The sequence below is a fragment of the Sesamum indicum genome, linkage group LG7 (genome assembly GCF_000512975.1).
Source record: "Sesamum indicum cultivar Zhongzhi No. 13 linkage group LG7, S_indicum_v1.0, whole genome shotgun sequence".
Taxonomy (NCBI): Eukaryota; Viridiplantae; Streptophyta; class Magnoliopsida; order Lamiales; family Pedaliaceae; genus Sesamum; species Sesamum indicum.
In genome coordinates, this window is record NC_026151.1 from 4,507,793 (window position 1) to 4,518,325 (window position 10,533).

The 10,533-nt window shown below is 33.1% G+C and overlaps 2 protein-coding genes across 2 annotated transcripts in view; one reads left to right on the forward strand and one right to left on the reverse strand.

Moving 5' to 3' along the window:
* Positions 140–3,068, reverse strand: LOC105166221 (protein OSB1, mitochondrial). The gene is made up of 4 exons (XM_011085492.2): positions 2,641–3,068; positions 2,427–2,565; positions 1,407–1,488; positions 140–865 (listed from the first exon to the last, which is right to left on the reverse strand). Exons 1-4 carry the CDS (start codon positions 2,955–2,957, stop codon positions 576–578), a joined length of 828 nt encoding a protein of 275 aa, XP_011083794.1. The 5' UTR covers positions 2,958–3,068; the 3' UTR covers positions 140–575.
* Positions 9,249–10,533, forward strand: part of LOC105166311 (mitogen-activated protein kinase kinase kinase 5-like) — a 5,644-nt gene continuing 4,359 nt past the window's right edge. The window contains exons 1-2 of the mRNA XM_011085619.2: positions 9,249–9,658; positions 10,039–10,379. Of these exons, the coding sequence (XP_011083921.1) occupies positions 9,249–9,658; positions 10,039–10,379 (751 nt within the window). The remainder of the gene's footprint in view (positions 9,659–10,038; positions 10,380–10,533) is intronic.

Here is a 10,533-nt window from a genome sequence, read left to right on the forward strand (position 1 = left end):
TTGCACCCATAAAATCCTCTCAAATAGGAATCAAAAGTCCAAACTACAGCTTCCGGGAGTGCATGGTTCCCTAAGATCTATCTTCCGAGCAATGCACAGTATTGACCTGTGGAACCTGCGAGGATATGGAGAAAATTGATTTTATCAAATCATACAGAATTTCTGATAGAACTGCAAGACACAAGCTCCAGGATTGAGAAAACGTTTGTTATGACTATCGTACAAAAGTAATTTGTAGGCGAGTGTGATTACTAACATGGACTTTTCCAACCATATTAACTACTGCACCCAATCTTGGTGAGGTAGAATAGCCGCGTGTAACTAGCCAATGTAAGTCTGTATCCAGCATTGGTTCTGTACAGTATATATCCACAAACTTCAGCTTTGTTTCTAACAGCTTAGAGTTGAAAACAACTTGCTTTCAGGCCAAACCAACATCTGAAACTTGGCCACCATCTTCTCATCCCGTATAGGGTTTCAAGATCCAAAAACAACAGAGTATTCTAGGTTGGAACAATTGCAACAATGAGCAATGTCAAGTTCACCTTTTGAGCTCACTGAGTTTTCAATGTTTCTCATGTGTCATAGTAGACCAAAGGGGACAGATGTGACCAAGCATTTCTGCGTTCTCCTGCTGGGCTTCGTTTGCTGAATCTTGAATCAAGCAATTGGAGTTGTTGTTTGATCCATGGAGGATCTTTGTCTTGGAGCCAGAGAGCCTCACCGGTATCTTTGTGCTTAAAGTCTGGAGCCTTTGGGCTCAATTTACAGTTTCTCTTATCCCACCACTCACATGGGTTGGCAAAGAATATTTGCCACAAATGAAGTCGGTCTCTATGCTTCTGCATGATATCCTCAGCTGAAACTGTCAATGGATCCAGATAAGGATGGGATTATTGAAAAAGCAAATAAAAATACACACAACATAGCAAGGGCTGAATTGCTGGGATATGAATTGAAGAGAGTGACAGCCTGATATATGAAACAGATAAGAGTAAATGGATGAGAATTCAGTTTGGAACCCCACTACCCCCCACCAACATACATACACACAGGCAAAAAGAAAAGAAAAGAAAATGAACCCCACCCAAAAGGCAGTAATATGATCAATGCTGCTATGGGGAGAAAACCAAATTGAAAAGGAAAAAGAAAGAAACGGTATACTTAAACCCAACTTTTCGCTGTATTCATGCTTAATCACTTCTGAAACTATATCGTTAGGTCAGTTGAACAAGGCAAAAATGCTTAATTCACTATTTTATATTTTCAAATGCTACTAGTTCTTTGAACACTTCAAACTATATTCACCTACAACTTAAAGAAGATGATGAAAGTAAAAAGCAGATGGCACTGCCAAGAGGGTATCAACTGCGAAAATTACCAAGAAAAAGTAGAAGGAACTGTACCTGCATGTTCTATCTTCGCGAGGTTCTGGTAAGCTGGCCCTAGACCATGTTGAGCAACAAAATTTATCTCTGTAACAATTACCTACATATGAAACTTAATTATAAAAAGATATAAATGCATCATATGGAAGGAAAACCAATACAGTACCGATAGGAGACATTAAGCTGCACGAGCTGCATTGTAGAAAAGATCACCGTACGCAGACAACACTTCACCTTTATATCACATAGTGACACATTTTTTAGTTTTATATTAAAGGTCAGGGGAAGGGAGCAATTAAATACATTTGATGCATTATTCGTCACACTTTTAACTTATTTACTTAATCTAACTCATGCAGAGGTAACAAAACAAATATGTACCTTCTATTCATATATCAATTTTTATTGCTAGCCAGAGCTTCATTTGGAGAATGTAGTAATCAACATCATATTTTTAAATAAAATGCTTGTAATGTGGATTTTTTGCCCTTGGAACTCGAAAATTTGCACAAACATTTATATTAATTTGCTTGAATGTTTCAATGCTGAAGTCCCCAAATTCATCCCATAGAACAAGTAGTCAGCAGACATTTTGCGAAAGGTGCAAGTGGAGCATAAGCTGTTCGAGAAAAAGACGCGAGCTGCAAATGCAATAATCAAAGAGCTTGAGAAGTGACACATAACGTAAACCATGAGCTAACTAAAAATAAACGCATTGTACTGGTGGGAACTATTTTTATTTAACTGCTCTTTCAGCACAATAATTTGCTTTCATAAAAATATGGACTCACTAAACAGAACTTCATTCAGAAGACTAATAGCCTGCATAGAGGAAATAGGGCTTTGTATAAAATAAACAACTAAGAATCAACGCCTGAGAGTTTAACGTCGCAAATTAAACTCTCGCCAGTATGTTAGTTTAGTCTTTTCACTAGGAACATCGTATCTTGCTCACAACAATCAAGATTAAGAACAAGAATCGTTTCACGCAATAAAGAAAACTAACTCATTGTTACTAAAAAAAGTGACATTTCAAACCTCGCACTTATGAATCGATTTCCCATTTTCATCCACCTTCATGTACGATCCTAGACGTCCCGAAACATAAATTAAATCATTCAGCTTCAGATGCTGCACCGATATTTCCGCCATGTCGTTCCAAAATTTGAGCATTATGCTGTATACAGATATGAAACGAAACATTGAATAACTAAATTGTAAACAGAACAAAAATAACTAAGGGGTTACCGACCTAAAATAGGGGGAAGCGCCACTCGATGCCTTAACTTTAAGCATAGTGTAGAAGCCGAATCCAGGGGACTTGCATGCTTTCAGAGGGTATACTATTCTACCAATTAAGCTCACAGTGTTGGGAAAAATGTCCTCATATCTGACGGTGGTAGGCCGCTGGAACTCCAGAGCTCGATTGTAGACAGCCCTTTCGCCGTCCGAGTAGTCCGAGAAGGGGGTCCAGGGCTGCCGTTTCAGGGCGGCGGGAGACGAGAAAAGGCGGGCAGATTCTGAGGCGGCGTTCTTGAATCGGGGCAGAAGAAGACGGGCAGCCCTCATGTAAATCTGGAGCTCAATTGGGAAGCTTTGGGGGGTTGTTCCATGTTTTAGGTTAAGCTCTTTTACATTGGGGATTAACGCCAATTACCATTGTTTGAGTTTGAGTTCATCTGCAGGCGACGTTTGGGCCTCTTTTCTGGACCGTCTAATCAAAACCGTTGTTTAGGATTTGGATTATCTTGTTAAAGATCCAACGGCCTGTAAAAAATCAGAGCTGCAATGATTTACCATTTGAAGTATACTTGATATGTGTGTATAATTAAAATTTTATTATATTTATTTAATTAAATAGTTTATTATATTTAATTTTTAAAAAAAATATAAAATTATATTTTTCTCAAAAAAAAATTATAATATAATTACATCTTATAATAATTCATCATTTACACATGACCTCCTTTGATATGATTCATATGAAAAATGCCGACATTAGGAAAAAAAAAAGAAAAATTACATAAAATTTTTAATTTTATCTTTTATTTAATATTATCATATAATACTTTTTGTAGTTGTAAGAAAGAAAATATTAATAATATTAACATCACTTCATATATACATATATATATATTATATTTATCTCCTTATAAATATCAAATATACATGAGAATACTAAATGAACGTAAATTAAAAATTCATATAATTTTTTTGTTAACGTTAATATATTCTGTTCAAATTTTAATGGAAGAGATCAGATGTAAACGAAAAAGTATAGTTATTTGATTTATGAAAAATTATTAAATAAAGAAGAAAATGGCATAATGTGGAGATAAGAAAAAGATATGTGTAAATTGAAAGACAGAGAAATAAAAAAGTTGAGAATAGTGAAAAAAAATAGAAAACGACATGCCAAAAAATTTGACAACATTAAAAAGGTATTTTTTTTAATTATATGAAGATATAGATAGATATTTAATTTTGATTTACATTTTCTATTGGTTTGAATTTGTGTTCAACTTTTATTTGATTATTTTTTACGACTTCTGTTTAAACTAATTTTGTGTAACCCATATATTAGTCGAGTTTAATTAATTAATCTTAATTTTATTTATGTTTTTTATTTTCTAAACTATCAAGGTTAGTTTTAATTAATTTCATTAAAAAGTTAATTTAATAAGATGTACTACGAAAACAAATATGGAAAATTTTTTATGAATTGGATAAAGCTGTATCAATAAGTAAAAGATGTAAATAAATATATAATATATAATTATAAAAATTTAAGAATTTTTACGTATTAAATAAATCTAATTGATTAATTTACTAAAAATTTATAAATTTAATTATTTTAAATTAATCCAGGTAAATAGAGATCTATTTTATGGTTTTAGATATCCTAATATACATAGGTACTTTTGGTATTAAAACTTTACATATGTATAGGTATTTTAGAGACGAAGACCTTGTCCGTACTCACTCATTTAATTTCAGTATATCTAGAGTAGGGTTTTCTATCCACTTAATAGGATATGGGTATGAGTATGAAAAGAAAAAAAAAAAACAGGTGTGGGCATAAAATTCATTTATAGGTACATGTAGGGTATTAGTTACTATTTACATATCTAAATTATATTATAAATTTTAATTATTAATAATTTATATATGTTAATTACATAACTAATAATAAATATTATTAGAATTACAGTTTTATTTAATCAATCGGGAGCTCGTAAAATGGCTTAATAAGTTAATTTAATAACATATTTTTGTAATATCATTGCAAGGTATCGGCACAGTTGGCCCACCGATTCCGGCATCGGCACAGTCGCCCCAACCCTGTTGCCACCTCCGAGTTCCACCCCTATTGCCCCAACAACCACCTTTTCCATCGCTTGCGCCACCATCCTGCACCATCCCCCTTCACTGCTTCCTAATCATCGCCTTCCTCCTCACCAGTTGCCGCCCACCATTCCCTCCCCCTTCCCCAACCCTATACCCATCGTCATTGGCCTCCCTTTTCCCCGCTACTGTCGCCAACCCTCCTCCTCCAAGCCCCCGTCATTGTTGGCCGGCCTTCCTCCCTCTCTCTCCCTCTATATATATATATTTATATATATTATATCTATTTTTATATATTTAAAATGTATTGTATAAATTTAAAAGTAAAATTTATATAAATATACCCAATGGTTACTAAGCAAAGGTATAAATGTAATTTTACAAATAAAAATTAAAAAAGATAAGATAAAGAAAACACGCATGAATTATATAAAATCGCATGAGTAGAAAATACAAGTCTTTATTTAAAATAGCATGAGTAGAAAATCGCATGGAACCTTCGTCAGTACACAAGTCTTTGTCTCCATATATATATTGTTAAATCCTATCGTACGAAAGATAAACATACAATTTTTTTATATTACAAAATTTTAATGTATTTAAGTACGTCGGTGATTATATTATTAGGTTTTGAATAAATAAATGGAAAAGTATTTTTATATTCTACGCGTATTCGGGACTATATAATATGTAGATATATTTGAATTATTGCATTTATATTATAATTTTAGGGTTAAATACATTTTGTGCCCCTAAACTATGTATATAATTGCATTGACACCCTCAAAGTATGAAATGTAATAAAAAATATTATGATAAAATAATTTGGCATTGACAGTACAAAAGTGTCCTTCTCACTTAGCTCTTATATTTTTTATTTTTATTCCCTAAAGTATGTTTTATTAAAAAATCCACTCCAAAACTACTTTTAGTGATTTAGATTTTACTCGAACTTTATTTAAAATTTATAGGTTTTTTTGTAAAATTATGTAAAAAAAAAAATCTTTATGTACAACAAAAAATCTTTACGAGCTCAATTTATTTTATTCCAAAAAAAAAAATATGTATAAATACATCATGCATATAATTCTATAAAAAAATATGTTATATAATTTATAATTTTTATTCAGTTACATGTATGCATAAATATTATAGATTTACATGTTTTACAGTGAATATATATATATTTTCGATGAAATACTATAAATTATATTGATAATTTATATTAAAAAATTCAATATACTTAACAACCCAAGCAAAAAATATGTAAATTTTTTAACAGCTGTAAAATTATAGAGTTTATATAGATTCTATACTCATTATGTAGAAATAAAAAACTTTGGGTAGTATTTATTTTAGATAAAGTTTTTATAATTAATTCAAATTATTTTTTAGGGAAATTATTGTAATAAATATATTTTAAGGGGTGTAAATAATAATAGCATTTTCATCACAAAAAAATTGGAATATATATGAGGGAGCATTTTGTTACATTTTATAGCTTAGAGGGATAAATGCACTTCATCTATAGTTCACGAGTGCAAAATGTATTTAAACTTAATTTTTATTCAGACGAAACATTATATAGGTATAGTGGATAAAAAGTATTTACAAATATGCGTATATAGTTATATACTTATGTATAATCTGTATAAATAGCTAAGTTACAAATTAAAAACATAAAAAAAAAAAGATATATTAAAATATTATTTTTATTACACTTAGATAATTAAAAACATTAAAAATTTTAAAAATATCTATGATATGAACATGTGTTAATGAAATCAAATTGAAGTTTTTTCAAAATTCAGTGAATCTGACTGTTATAAAATACATTTTTTTTACTAAAATATTACTCAGTTTGTTCATTGTAACTCCACCTTTTAGCTGGCAAACTAAGGAAATTAAACGCAGTCCGTTTCAGATATACATGTTGTGTATATTAAAAATTACATCATTAATTTTATCAATAATTTTTTTATACACATTATGTATATATATATATATAATAGAATAAAAAATAAAATAAAAATTGCAATAAAAAATCCAAGTCGATTCTGATAGACTTTTCACTAGAAAGGCTTTCCATTTGAAAAAAGGTATATTTTCAATATCACATGATTGACTACTAAAATAAGACCATATTACTAGACTTTTTTAATTAGTCAAATCTAAATACTTACCAGCCCAATTCAATATTATAGGACCAATTCAAATTTCATTTTACTAAGATTAGTTTAAAAACAGAATTGAAATTTTAAACACAAAAATTCTTCTTTCTCAAGATCAGAAGGAATTTTCAAGCAAATGCCAACATTTATGGAAAGAGAGAGCAATATTTATTTAAATTTGATAGACTACATTTATCATATGTTTACTACTTTACAAAAAATGTTTCAATTAAATGATAAATATAACTTTATGTATCTAAGTACAATTTTAGTATAATTTATATATCAATCAGTTTGAGTTGGAGTTAAGGATCCATTCAAACATTAATGCGAGAGCTCGAGCCCACCTTTCATTGACATCCAGCACAAAACAGATTTTGAGCCACTAAGATACTTCGCCAAGTGAAAGAGGGTCGAGTTCCAAGCGAGGCCGAGAAAAGATCGCCATTAGAAAATACCCGAGCATCTAGGACTTGACTAAGAAATTTCTTCAACTGACACCAAATACGCCACAACTGCTTAGCCAGCATAGTAAGATTAAAGAGGTACAATTGTCGAAAATTTAGTCTGTCCGCCAATTTACTCTCACATAGATGCTCCCAAGAGACCCAATGAATCTTGTTTTTACTCTCATTGCTCCATAAACGTGGATATCATACTCTAAATTTCTCTCAACAAAGTGAGTGAGAGTCTGAAACAGCCCATGATATATGTGGGAATAACTTGGACAACAGATTTAATCAACACCTTCTCGACCAACTTGAGATAGGAGTTTTGCATTCCAGTCGAAAATCCTGGCCCACACTTTATCCCGGATAGTGGCAAAGAGGTCCTGGATAGGTATGATTTTTGGATGCTAAATATTTAATATATCAGACAGTTTTATTTATTTAAATATTGGAGAACTATTGCTGGATTTACCTTAGACCTAAATTACAACTCAAGCCAAAATTAACTCAAAAAAATAACTTGAGAAATCAACATCGTAATCAATCTAGAATCACCATGAACAGGAATAACTAAAATTCAAAATATACGAGATGGAAGTTGCCCCATAATCAAGAAGTTATAGCTTCGAGTCCCACCAAAGAGTGAGCATTTGTCTACTTCAATAGCAATTATTGATCTACTATAAAGGCAATTATTAGTTAGTTATATATACATGATATCGATTAATGACGTATATTGATTTTATATGATTGAAATTCATAAAAGATACTTACACTGCCTTCCCATGAGATTTGGTGAAATTACATGTAAAGCTCTTGTGGTTTAAAAAATTACACTTAGTACCCATTATGTTTGTTTCTATATAACAAATAGATCCATCCATTAATCAAAATTATCGAATTTACTGATATTAGCAAAAAAATTGAATACAAATTCATATTTACCCCTAGTTAATTTATTACTGATATATTACATATCAATAAAATCTTTTTTAATCATACTACTCTCACGAGTGGAGATGTACCCGTTCACATGCATAGCATGTGAAGATTTATAAGGATAGTTTGGTTAAAAAAATTTGTTTGACTTGTAATAAGTCAGTGATAAGTTAATCAAAGGTAAATATGGATTTTTATTCAAATATTTTTGTTAATATCATCAAATACAATAAATTTATCAAACAGAAACAAATGTCCGTACTATTAAATATAATTTATGAGATTATAATAAATTTATATAATTATACCAAATCTTGGTGGTGTAATTATCCCAATTCATAATGTAATTGTAAATGCTAATAAGATGACTTCTGATTTGAACTATTCCACTTGAATTGGGTTCTCAGTAGACTAATTAAACCAAATCTGAGCCCTAATAGAATTTGGGGGCATTTATGATTAGTATATTCAGAGCCTATACGTCCAGCTCCGTGTACGAACAGTAGCAGTTTACTCAGTCTAATCTACGCAGTGAGACGACCGTACAATCAAAATACACCAAAAATTACTCTTCTCCAGATTTTTGCAGTTCCCACACGGAGAGTTCATGTCAACCTTGACCTCCCGCTCAAGAATTTACATTGAGAAATGTTTTCCATCTTCTCACATTCTCAGCCATTGACTTTTGGGGGAGCAAAGTTCAAATAAATATATTTGAATCTGTACGTATCTGTAACTCCAAAGGTCTTTGCTATGCATGGAAAAAAGAGCAAGCAGGTGGAGATCAGTTGTAATGACAATTCTAAAGTGAACAAATTTGACCCCTTTTGTTTTTCTACAACAACGAACAACCAGTTTCAATGGCGCCCACCATCTCGGTGTAGCTGTGTTAGCGTGTTTCTCTGCTGAATTTTGGGAAGGTTTCTCGGTGGGCTCTGTGGTTTTCTTGAGTGGTTATGCCTTTTCTCTGGAGTGCGCTTTCTTCTTCATCGTCATCCAGTGCTAATCGGCCATTAAAGGGCAAGAGCAAGAGCTCGAACGATATTTTCAAGAACACGGGCAGTAAGGAGCAGAAGAGGAAGCTGACCCGGCAGAGGAAGCTGAGGTATGCAACCGATGACGAATTGGGTCTAAAGTCTGGTGTTACTCGTGATGGGTCGGAGTCTTGGCCCGTTTCCCCTGATTCGGGTTCGGGGACTGTGTCCGGGCCTCGGACCCCCCACCACGCTGGCGGCTGCCACTGGTCAAAGTCGGCGGTGCCCCTGCCTCTACCCCGGCCTGGAATGAATTATCAGGTTGGGCAGTGTGATGGTTCGCATGGCCCGAGAGCCGGGGTGGTGGATCCTCCCGGCTCCGCAGTTACAAGGTTTGGTTTTCTGGTTTGGATATTCTTTTAAGCTTCAATTGAAATGAAAGTCTTGAAGTTTAACATGATTCTGACTATGGATTTTTTAATAGACATGGGACAAGGATAACTGTTTCTCTTGGATTAAAACAAATATTGTCTAGAGATAGAATCTTGATTTTAAGCCTGTGAGAAAACATGTCAGCAACATCTGTTGCAAATCAGATGTTTAGATATGGTTTTGTGCTTCATTTCTTTATGAGAGGAATCCAACCCCTCTTGTATCACTCTTGTTATAGGCTCAAAGCTATAGTTCTCAAGCTGTATGCCTTAAATTCAGAATAGTTTCAACTAATATTGATGGGTAAACATGAACATATCCTACGGTGTTCAAATTGCAGAAATATTTCTGATCACAAGTTCGGGAAGACCACTGATGATATCATCCAAAAAAGACATATATCTCCCACTTACCGGCGCAGAGGATTCCCTCGAGACCTAAACGTCGACACTGCAGACAACAACTTTTGTCTGCATTTTCCTGCGAGGAGTGCTCCAAGCAGTGGTTACTCCAGTCCACTGCTTAGCCCACAAAGATATAGCACTGTGGATCTTTTCCACCCCTCATTTCAAGTCTCATCGGCTTTGGAATTTCCGACTTCAGATAGAATATTGAAGTCTCACCAAATTACGCGGATACCTACTCCCGAACACTCTCCACTTTATAGCCCAATGTCACAAAGTCCGTCTAAACACCAAAATTCCAGGAATTGTAATTGTGGCTCTATACATTCTCGTAATAAGTCTCTCCCAGAAAGTTCTGCTGCAGGGCCTGATGCTAATAATGCCAACGTTCATCCGCTGCCACGGCCACCAACAATTTCTAGGCCATCGCC

Coding starts and splice junctions, on each gene's coding strand:
- LOC105166221 (XM_011085492.2), bottom strand. CDS start 2,957: ATGAGGGCTGCCCGTCTTCTTCTGCCCCGATTCAAGAACGCCGCCTCA. Junction 2,566..2,640: donor GGCGCTTCCCCCTATTTTAG/GTCGGTAACCCC, acceptor ATCTGTATACAG/CATAATGCTCAAATTTTGGA. Junction 866..1,406: donor CGCGAAGATAGAACATGCAG/GTACAGTTCCTT, acceptor ATCCATTGACAG/TTTCAGCTGAGGATATCATG.